This window comes from Vitis riparia, chromosome 5 (genome assembly GCF_004353265.1).
Source record: "Vitis riparia cultivar Riparia Gloire de Montpellier isolate 1030 chromosome 5, EGFV_Vit.rip_1.0, whole genome shotgun sequence".
In the NCBI taxonomy this organism is placed as follows: Eukaryota; Viridiplantae; Streptophyta; class Magnoliopsida; order Vitales; family Vitaceae; genus Vitis; species Vitis riparia.
Genome location: NC_048435.1, coordinates 21,160,682 through 21,171,440, shown reverse-complemented (window position 1 = coordinate 21,171,440; position 10,759 = coordinate 21,160,682). Strand labels below are relative to the sequence as shown.

General features: G+C 37.0%; 3 protein-coding genes across 3 annotated transcripts; 1 reads left to right on the top strand and 2 right to left on the bottom strand.

Moving 5' to 3' along the window:
* Positions 1 to 372: 372 nt before the first annotated feature.
* Positions 373 to 1,259, top strand: LOC117915282. Its single transcript, XM_034830835.1, has 2 exons — positions 373 to 499; positions 799 to 1,259. The coding sequence occupies exons 1-2, from the start codon at positions 373 to 375 to the stop codon at positions 1,257 to 1,259; spliced, it is 588 nt and encodes a 195-aa protein (XP_034686726.1).
* A 1,357-nt stretch (positions 1,260 to 2,616) lies between these two features.
* LOC117915281 (ankyrin repeat-containing protein At5g02620-like) lies at positions 2,617 to 4,977 on the bottom strand. The gene is made up of 4 exons (XM_034830834.1): positions 4,666 to 4,977; positions 4,361 to 4,538; positions 3,811 to 4,244; positions 2,617 to 2,943 (listed from the first exon to the last, which is right to left on the bottom strand). The coding sequence occupies exons 1-4, from the start codon at positions 4,975 to 4,977 to the stop codon at positions 2,617 to 2,619; spliced, it is 1,251 nt and encodes a 416-aa protein (XP_034686725.1).
* A 2,000-nt stretch (positions 4,978 to 6,977) lies between these two features.
* LOC117915280 (ankyrin repeat-containing protein At5g02620-like) lies at positions 6,978 to 9,451 on the bottom strand. Its single transcript, XM_034830833.1, has 4 exons — positions 8,661 to 9,451; positions 8,478 to 8,537; positions 8,024 to 8,367; positions 6,978 to 7,676 (listed from the first exon to the last, which is right to left on the bottom strand). The coding sequence occupies exons 1-4, from the start codon at positions 9,355 to 9,357 to the stop codon at positions 6,978 to 6,980; spliced, it is 1,800 nt and encodes a 599-aa protein (XP_034686724.1). The 5' UTR covers positions 9,358 to 9,451.
* Positions 9,452 to 10,759: the final 1,308 nt, after the last annotated feature.

Here is a 10,759-nt window from a genome sequence, read left to right as displayed (position 1 = left end):
AGGAACACTGTCCTCCACATTGCAGCCCAGTTCAGTTAGCTGGCATGCGTAGAGTGGATCCTTCACTTTCATTCATGTTCACCTCTACTGCAGAAGCCCAATCTAAAAGACGACACTCCACTTCACCTTGCTGCGAGAGAAGAGCATGGGGCGGTTGTGAGAGCTCTCCTTGATCCTGCAAAAGCACTTCACCTAGAGATCGAAAGTGGGGTTGGAACAGACAAGGCCATGCTGAGGATGACCACTAAGGAGAAACACACAGCCTTACATGAGGCGGTGCGGTATCATCATTCATAGATTGTGAAGTCATTGATTGAGGAAGACCCTGAATTTATCCACGGTGCTAATACTACAGGCCACACTCCTCTTTACATGACGACCGAGAAAGGATATGGAGACTTGGTTGGTATAATTATAGGCAACACTCGGGCTTCACCATCTCACAGTGGCATAATGGGTAGAACGGCTTTGCATGCTTCTGTAATCCGTGAGGACCAAGGTAACATATACGCAGATCCTTTTCTTGAATCTTGATTCCTACATGGTTAGTTACTCATGCAATATATTGTTAGAGACCACGATCACCTGTAGGGTCATGCTTTACTAGAGGGAATTTCTTAAATTTTTTTCTCTGCTGTTTTTTTGTTTTTTTGTTGTTCATTTGTTTATAAGAAATGACAGCGAAGTTATTGGAATGGAAGCCAGATCTAACAAAATAAGTGGATGCATGAAAATGGGTGGTCTCCCCTCACTGTGCTGCATGCTTGGGTTGTACTAAAATTGTGGAGCAATTACTAGACAAATCATCAGATAAGTCTGTAACTTACCTCGCAATCAAAGATAGCAAGAAAACAGCACTTCACTTTGCAGCTAACCGCCACCATATAGAGACAGTAAAGCTTCTACTCTCACACTCTGCAGATTGTTGTGAGCAGGGAAATAATTTTCTTCACTTTGCCGCAATGAGCAAACGGCCTTTTGCTATTGATGGTTCGTTCTCGAATGACAATAAGTTAAGAGTGGGTTTGTTCCCGAATGACAATAAGTTAAAGGTGGGAGGACATGTAAATGAGAAGGATACTAAAGGAGACACAGCCTTCCACCTGATTTCTTCTTGCCAATGTTATAATCCAGTTTCCTCAATGGACAATACAGTGGATAAAATGGCACTCGACGACGACAAGTTAACTACCCTAGACATTCTTTCAAGGGCAAACATTAAGTTGGGACAAAAGTTCGGGGTTAGCCTCCTAACTTAATATTTTTATTAGTTTATCTATTATTAATCATCCATTTTCCTTTGTTGTGAGAGAAGATGGGAAAAGTTAAAAATAAGTGCCGAAGGCCAAAATAGTGACAACAATTTTCTTGTGTTTTTATAAATAAAATTTCAGGCGGAACTGGTCAAACAATTGGAGGATGGAAGAAACTTGTTGTCGGACCCTTCAGTTGGCAAGGGACTATCAATAAAGACGAGGAGAATTCTAGTACTAGTTGCAAAACCCGACAAGACAATGGTGGTACTAATGAAAGCGAAGACATCATAGCAGGCCGAAGCTTTCGGTTACTTAGACTTAGAGACACACATCTCTAACATAAAGAGAGTAGGTAAAGACCATTGATAGTGGCAGCACTTATAGCAACTGTAACCTTTGCAGCGGGTTTTCACCTTGCCCTGGTGGTTACAAATTACAATGACAATGATGGGATGACAATTTTAACAAAGAAAGCAGCTTTCAAAGCATTTGTTGTGGCGGACACTATAGCCGTGACGCTCTCTGTATCTCCAGCGTTTGTTTATTTTATATTAAAATAAATATAATATTTAAATATCTATTTAAAATTTTTAAAATACATCCATTCACCTCGTCTTCTGGTGGTATCCTATTAGAGTTCGGTTTTTCAGATATCAAATTAGTGGTAGCAGGTAAGAATCATATGGCCATATTTCCCATAGAGTTGGCACTGTGGTCTATTGTTATTTACGACCACCAGGATGTTCTCTACCTTGGTGAGACCCAGAATTATTTTTGTTGGTGGAGTATGATGCTATGAATAGAGTGAATGGAAACATCATCTTCACAGGCTGTGAGAGAGGCAACAATGGAGTTACAGTGTGCTCCAAGTCCTTCAAGGAGTTGCAGTATTTGATTTATTATTTTTATTTTACTTTTTTTGCTATAGGTTCTCCAATTGCAGCAAGGCTGTCAGCAAGTGTCTTTAATTTGAGGATATATTCCATCATTGAGAGGAAACTTTATAGTAAAAGCATAAACAATACGTAAGACTTGAAACATGTCTGAAACGACTTACATTAATGTGAAAGACTCAACATTTTTAGTATAGAAAATCCACCCTAGGCTGGGTGCCACCAATGTAAGAAAACCTGGAAACAAAAACAAAAGCCAGAAGTGTGGAAGGATGAAACTGGTGGCATTTTCAAGCAATGAAGAATGATATAGCACAGCTTGCAGCCCCTCAACAAATGCCATCACCATTGCAATCATCGCAGCCAAGGTGAGCCGTATAATAAGTAAGCCTGGACAGTTTTCTTGTCTTTGATAGGGAAAGAGGCAAGGAAATAAATACCAATAGCACAAATAGAAAGTACCATGGCTATGCTCTCTGCGATGACAAAATTCTGAAATTTTCCCTTACTGCAATTGCCGTGTGTCGGTCCTTGCCCTTGGTGCCATGGCTGGGGATCGATAGGACTGCCATGCCCTGGTTGTTGCTCTCGTTCTCAATGTAACCACCAGGCGGCGTGAAACCTGCCGCGAAGGTTATGGTTGCTATGAGTGCCGCCACTATCATATGGCTTTTAATTGTTTTCTTCATTTCAGATATCTCTTCACTATCTTGGCTTTTTCTGCTGTCGCTGTCTTCCTTGATTTCTAGCGAACTCGAGGGTCTGATACTATCTCTGGAACTGGGACTCGGTATCTGAAATTGTAAAACGTTTAGTCATATTTGGTACTAGAAAATTTGAGTGAAAAATAGGAAGGGAAGAAAATAAAAAGAAATATTTGAAGGAAAAAAAAAAGTTGAAAAATAAAAAATAGGTTTAAAATTAATAAATTATTTGTATATGTTACACGAGAATAGGTAATAAAAAAAATTGAATAAAAACACGCATATTTATGTGAAAAACATTAAAGGAGAAAAATCATGGATAAAGGAGAGCGAAATTCACTATTTCAAAAAGATAATATAAAAATGGAGAGTTATGATATAAACATAATCATCGTAACCCTAAAAACATATATTATTTATATATATATATAAAATTAACAAATCAAGCTTAGATCTCTCTACTATCATCAAAGATCCCAAAAAAATCTTATAATTATAGCTTCATCACATATATCACATTACAGTGTTTTTAGGTCGAATAAAATAGAATTCGGATCATCAAACTCTAATAATATATATTACTTCAAACTCATTTTACAAAAATATAAAAACACTTTCTAAATGAAAAGATATAAAGGATTTTTTTGTCCGTTCCTATTGTATCTATAATTTTAAAAGAGTAAGTGAATATTTAAATATGAGAATTATTTTTTATTCTTCAACTCAAATATTCCTCGTGTTAACATACATAGGAAAAAAATGTCTTTTTTCTTTTTTTTTTTCTTCTTTTTTTTTTTTTTCAATATCCTCTATGATGCCAAAAAAAAGTGGTAGTCAACCCGTACTAGGATATAGAAAATTTTGACCGCCTTACCCTTAACAATCTTGCTAAGGTGTCCCATATCGACGAGAAAAGCTCCCCAAACATCCACTCCGGAAAAAGCATGAAGTTGTCACCTTTAAGCGAGGGAGAATTGTGAAACAGATGGAAGGTGTCTTTCCATCAACATTCTTCTCATTGATGAGTCCTCTCACCCTTAACCAGCAAATATTTTTGAACGAAGTTACAGATATTTGTTTTGTCACGATCAAGTGAAGAACATTATTGTCCTTATCATCAAGTTTCTCGCAGCAATCTGGAACGTGTGACACCAACAGCTTCACCATTTCTATATTGCCTTGGCTGGCGGGAATGTGAAGAGTTGTCCTGTTTCCAGTTCCATGGACTTTCACGCCCAGATAGGCAACATACGTGTCAGATTTCTCTAGCAATTGCCTCACTATTGTTGGATTACAACCCACATATGCAGCAAAGTGAAGGGGAGACCACCCATCTTGATCCAATTCTTTAGTTAAAGCATGCTTTTTTCCCAGTATCTTCTCTGTCATTGCTGATAAAATTAACAAGAGAGAAAAAAAGATTTAAGAAAATTAAGAAAATAAATAAGTCTCCTCTTGTAATGTGATTGTGGCAGTAAATAAAAATGGTGCATCCTCCACTACGTACCTTGGTCATTGACAATTACTGCAGCACGCAAAGCCGCTCGACCCTTGAAGCCACTATGAGCTGGTGAAGAGCAAATTTCTAGGATCATCTGCACCAAGTCTCCGAATCCCCAATCAGCAGCGATGTAAAGAGGAGTGTTGCCTTCAGCATTAGCACCATAGGTGAAGTCGGGGTCTTCCTGAATCAATAACTTCATCACCCTGGCCTTACAAACTACTGTACCCCTCTCTCTTTGGCAGTGTCAGTCAGATTTTTCACCACTGTCAAATGCCCTTCCCTGGCTGCAAGGTGAAGTGGAGTATCACCTTTCTCATTGGGCTGTTGCAATAGTGATGAAGAAGGCAACTGAAGGATCCACTTAACGCAGTCCGCTTGGCCAAATTGGGCTGCAACATGGAGAACTGTGTTCTTTTTGGGGTTCGTTGGACATGAATATTATATTGCTCAAATACATGGATGTGACCATCTGCTGCAGCCTTGTACAATTTAGGATCCATGAATGTGCTACCATCTTCAGCTGCAGCCTGGTTGGTGATCTGGACTTCCCGAGTATCTTCAGTTGCAGCCTGAATGGACTCTCTACTCAAGTTAAGGTTGCAAGTAGTGGAATCGGCCATTGCTGTGCTAATTTTTAATTTGAACAAAAACTTGCATGAACGGTACAAAAAATATTTCGTCAGATATTCAATTTTTGGCAATCTTTTGCATGATTGAAGAATTTCATTGGGGTTGACCAAAAAATATAGACATGGTAGCTGTAATTTATTTTGTTCTTAAAAAATATAATTAATACAAATTTACTTTTGCTAATTATATACAAAATACGAAATACAAAATTATTTTTTGTAATTATTATATGAAAAATACTTTTATGAACATGTGCAAGTTAAAGAATTCATTAACACATACAAAGTCAACAAAATTAGTATGCACACAGCGGCATGCAAGAACAAATTTATTTGTTAAAAAATACTTTAATCGACATCATTATCAGCCATCTAAGTTCATCATCTTCCAAAATTAAACCCTAAAATATGTTCTTAAAGATGAACTAGCACTATCACCGCCCATTTTCCTCTTTTGCTTTTTCTTTGGATGGGCTCTCTTTTGCTTTCTCCTCTGTCTACCCCAGAACACCCCCACCCCCCACCCCCCAAAAAAGAAATAGGAGTTTCAAATTTAGAGTATATTGTAAAAATCATTTTTTATATTTTTACTGGCATATGAATTTAGTCCCTAAATATTTTAAAAACAATATTACCCAAATCAATGCGCAGATGTCAAATAATCTCTTTTATTAAAAAAAATTCATCAAAATTTTATAGAAAACTCACGCGTAAACAATGTTCAATTAAACCAACATAATTTATGAATTGAAATTTCATTTTGAAATATATATGTAGAAAGTATAACTTTTACTTTAATTTGATTATTAACTTGGAAATCTTATATGGTGGTCATTTGTTCTATTTTGTTTTTGTTTTTTTTTTTTGTTTTTATTTGAGAGCTTTTGCTTCATTTTATAATTGATTATATAGCATAGGGTTAAGTATTAGACTCATTAAATAAAAGAATGCCACAAATTTGTGTATTGACGTATTGATTTGTAAATATTTTAGAGTTCTAGCTACATAAATGTTTCTAGCTTTTACTTCATTTTATCATTGTTACTAGTTACTAATTGTAATTGGAAACTTGTTACTAAAAGCATAAACAATAGATCAGACTTGAAGCATGTCTAAAATGATTTACATCAATGTGAAAGGCCCACAAATTTTTTCCATGCAAAATCCGGAATGCTGGTTAACATTATAAGACCACCAGCTTGCACCTAGAACCAAAAACAAAAGTATGCAAGTAGAACCGACTACAAAAGGTAGAAGACTGGAAAGATGAAGCTGATGGCATCTTCAAGAAATTCAGAATGATGCAGCACAGCTTGCGGGCCGTCAACAAATGCAGTCACTGTTGCAATCATCGCAGCCATGGTTAGCTTATAGCCGTATAATAAGCGTGACAGGAGGGTGTTCTTGCAATTCTTAGGAATACGGCAACGAAATAAACACCAATAGCAGACAAGAAAGTACCATGGCTATGCTATCTTCCACGACAAAAGCTTTTGAAATTTTGCCTTACTGTAATTGCCATGAGTCCGTCCTGGTCCATGGTGCCATTGGCAGGAACGATAAGACTGCCATGCCCTGGTTATGCCCTTGTCTGAATGTAACCACCAGGCAGTGAGAAACCTGCCGCGAAGGTTGCGGTTGCTATGAGTGCCGCCACTATCATATGGCTTTATTGTTTCTTTATTTAGATATTTTTTTTTTGTTTTTTTTCACTGTCTTTGCTATCGTTGCTTCCTTTCTTCCTTGATCTCTAGCGAACCCAAGGGTCTGATCCAACTCTGAAACTTGGAGTCCGCCGTCTCTGAAATAGTACAAATTTTACAGAGACATGGATAGATATTTGATTTAAAGGGGTGAAATAATCATCCTAATTCATTGTAAAAAATAAAAAAACATCTTTTTCCGTGATTACTAATTGTAATCGGAAACGTGTTAGCAAAAGCATAAACAATAGGTAAGACTTAAGCATGTTTAAATGATTTACATCAATGTCAAAGACTCACAAATTTTTTCCATACAAAATCCCGACTGATGGTTACCAATAAAGGAACTACAAAATCCCGACTGATGGTTACCAATAAAGGTAAAGCTGGAACAAAAAAGAAAAGCAAGAAGACTACAATCATGTATTCGGTGGTAACTTCAAGCGATGAAGAAGGATGTAGCACAGCTTGCAGCCCGTCAACGAATGCTATCACCATTACAGCCATCGCAGCCAAGGTGAGAACATAGCCGTACAATACGTATGCGTGGACGGTCTTCTTATTTTCTATGGGGAAAGAGGCAAGGAAGTAAATACCAATTGCACACATAGAAAGTACCATGGCTATGCTATCTTCCATGACAAAATTGCTGAAATTTTCCTTTGCTGCACTTGCCATGTCTCCGTGCTTGTCCAGGGTGCCATCTGTTGGGAGCGATAAGATTGCCATGCCCTGGGTAACGCCCTTGTCCTGAATGTAACCACCAGGCAGTGTGAAACCTGCCGTGAAGGTTACAGTTGCTATGAGTGCCACCACTATCATATGGCTTTTCATTGTTTTCTTAATTTCAGATATTTCTTTACTTTCTTCACTTCCTTTGCTTTCAGATATTTTCTCACTTCCTTTGCTTTCGCTGCTATCCATGTCTTTCTTGACCTCTAGCGAACCCAAGGGTCTGATCCCAGCTCTGAAACTTGGACTCCGTCTCTGAAATTGTAAATTTTTTACAGAAACAGGGATAGATATTTGATTTAAAGGGGTGAAATAATCATCCTCATTCTTGTAAAAGAAGGAAAATAATATATTTGTTAACATAAAATTACCGGAAACTGCATTTTTTTTTTTTTTATTTGTGAATAAAAACATATAAAGGATATTTTGTCAGTTGCAATATCCATATAATTTTAAACGCTGTGTTTGGTTGGCAAAAAGTATGAAGGAAAGAAATACGGAAACACAGAAAAAAAAAATAATAATTAAAATGAATTAAAAATTTTATTATATTTTTGGATGTCAACAGGTACATAGGAAATGGAAAATTTTGACGGCCTTACCCTTGATCTCACGAAGGTGTCCAATATCCACGTGAACGTCGTCTCCGGAGGTGGGAAGTAGTTGACACCTTTAGACAAGGGAGAATTGTGCAACAGGTGGAGGGGCGTCGTTCCTTCAGCATTCTTCTCGTTCATGAGTCCTCTCATCCTTAACCGGGGATTATTTGACAAACCGAAGTTACAAATATTTTTTTTTGGCATTATCAAATGAAGAACATTATTGCCCTTATCATCAACTTTCTCGCAACAATCTTGGAAAGTGTTGACACCAGCACCTTCACTAAGTCCCACATGGCCTCTGCGGGCTGCAATGTGAAGAGCTGTCCTGTTTCCAATTTCGTCGTCTTTGACGCCGAGATAGACAACATACTGATGCTCGTTAGATTTATCTAGCAATTGCATCACTATTGTTGGATTACAGCCCACATATGCAGCAAGTGAAGGGGAGACCAACCATTTTGATCCAATTCTTTAGTTAAATCAGACTTCCATTCCAGTATCTTCTTTGTCATTGCTGATAAAATGAAAAAATGAACAAAAGAGAAAAAGATTTAAGAAAATTAAGTAAATAAATAAAGTTTCCTCTTGTAATGTGAGTGGAGCAGTAAATAAAAATGGTTTATCCTCCACTACGTACCTTCGTTATTGAGAATTACCGCAGCATGCAAAGCGGTTCGACCATTAACCCCATCATGAGCTGGTGAAGAGCAATTGTCTAGGATCATATGCACCAAGTCTACGAATCCCCACTCAGCAGCGATGTAAAGAGGAGTGTTGCCTTCAGTATTAGCACCATAGGTAAAGTCGGGGTCTTCCTGAATCAATAACTTCACCACCTCAGGGTGATGATTTCTCACTGCCTCGTGCAAGGCTGTGTCATTGTCTTTATTTATCATCCTCAGCATCACCGTACAATCTGCTGCAGCCCCGCTTTCCGCGTCTCCTACTTTGGCAGCGTCAATCAGAACTTTCACCACTGTCAAATGCCCTTCCCTGGCTGCAAGGTGAAGTGGAGTGTCACCTTTCTCGTTGGGCTGTTGCAATAGTGATGAAGAAGGCAACTGAAGGATCCACTTAACGCAGTCCGCTTGGCCAAATTGGGCTGCAACATGGAGAACTGTGTTCTTTTTTGGAGTTCGGTGGACACGAATATCATGTCGCTCAAGTACATGGATGTCACCATGTGCTGCAGCCTCGTACAATTTTGGATCCATGAATGTGCTACCATCTTCAGCTGCAGCCTGGTTGGTGATCTGGACTTCCCGAGTATCTTCAGCTGCAGCCTGAATGGACTCTGTATTTAAGTTAAGGTTGCAAGTAGTGGAATCGGCCATTGTTGTTTGACAAGTATCCGTTCGATGAGGAGGCCGAGGGAAGCCACTCCGAGTATTATTTTGCAATTCAGAATTGCTTCCACTGTGACAGATGCGAAAGTAGTGGCTCTTGGCTCAATCACTGGAGAAGTTGATACTATTTATAGACCCGCAGGCCAAAATGTTAGGCCTGCTAATTTTAATTTGAACAAAAACTTGCATGAACGGTACAAAAAATATTTCGTCAGGTATTCAATTTTTGGCAATCTTTTGCATGATCAAAGAATTTCATTGGGGTTGACCAAAAAATTATAGACATGGTAGCTGTAATTTATTTGTTCTAAAAAATATAATTAATACAAATTTACTTTTGCTAATTATATACAAAGTAAGAAATACAATAATATTTTTTTGTACTTATTATATGAAAATACTTTTATGAACATGTGCAAGTTTAAAAGAATTCATTAACACATACAAAGTCCACAAAATTAGTATGCACACAGCGCCATGCAAGAACAAATTTATTTGTTAAAAAATACTTTAATCTACATCATTAAAGTATGTTCTTAAAGATGAACTAGCACTATCACCGCAATGTATTCCTTTTATCTCTTTTGCTTTTTCTTTGGATGGGCTCTCTTTTGCTTTCTCTTTCTGTCTACCCCAGGACAGGTACCTTGCCCATTTTCCTCTTTTGCTTTTACTCTGGATGGGCTCTCTTTGGGCTCTCTTTTGCTTTCTCCCACCCGCATAAAGAAATAGGTAGAAAGCAGTTACATAAAGTTTTGGAAGATAAAGGAAAAAGGATATGGAGGAGTTTCAAATTCATTCATTTAATTTAGAGTATATTATAAAAATCATTTTTTATATCTTTACTGGCATATCAATTTAGTCCCTAAATATTTTTAAAACAATATTACCCTAATCAATGCTCAAATGTCAAACAATCTCTTTTATTAAAAATTTTCGTCAAAATTTTATAGAAAACTCCTGCATAAACAATGTTCAATTAAACCAAGTCAGAGCCTAGTTCATTAGTTTAAAATATCGTGAGAGGTTGAACACTAAACTTCTGGCGAAAAATAAATAAATAAAGTACAAACTCTATGTATCTAACATTCCTATCTTAACTTTGGGGATATTTATATAATTTAAAATTATTAAACAAAGAGAAGACAAATGAGATATTTTTCATTTGGTACCTCTAGACACTCGAGAGAGAAGATAAATGAGAAAATTTTACTTGGGTCCCTTTAAACACCCTCTATCTTTTATCTTGTTGTGGTTTCTTTGTATTATCATTTTTGATGAAAAATATATATAATCATAATATTTATTTATAAAGAAAAAAAAGTTGACAATAGGAGGAATTTTTTATGAAAGGTGAATTAAGAAAAAGAAGAAAAACGTATCTTGTTTT

Bases quoted from the DNA above. Each gene is read 5' to 3' on its own strand.
- LOC117915282 (XM_034830835.1), top strand. From the start codon at position 373: ATGACGACCGAGAAAGGATATGGAGACTTGGTTGGTATAATTATAGGC. The intron at 500-798 runs GTAACATATACG...AGCAATTACTAG, and splicing joins TGTAATCCGTGAGGACCAAG to ACAAATCATCAGATAAGTCT.
- LOC117915281 (XM_034830834.1), bottom strand. From the start codon at position 4,977: ATGGCCGATTCCACTACTTGCAACCTTAACTTGAGTAGAGAGTCCATT. The intron at 4,245-4,360 runs GTACGTAGTGGA...TAATTTTATCAG, and splicing joins AGTAATTGTCAATGACCAAG to CAATGACAGAGAAGATACTG. The intron at 2,944-3,810 runs GTGACAACTTCA...TTACAATTTCAG, and splicing joins CAATTCTCCCTCGCTTAAAG to ATACCGAGTCCCAGTTCCAG.
- LOC117915280 (XM_034830833.1), bottom strand. From the start codon at position 9,357: ATGGCCGATTCCACTACTTGCAACCTTAACTTAAATACAGAGTCCATT. The intron at 8,538-8,660 runs GTACGTAGTGGA...TCATTTTATCAG, and splicing joins GGTAATTCTCAATAACGAAG to CAATGACAAAGAAGATACTG. The intron at 8,368-8,477 runs GTTGGTCTCCCC...TCGGCGTCAAAG, and splicing joins TAAAGAATTGGATCAAAATG to ACGACGAAATTGGAAACAGG.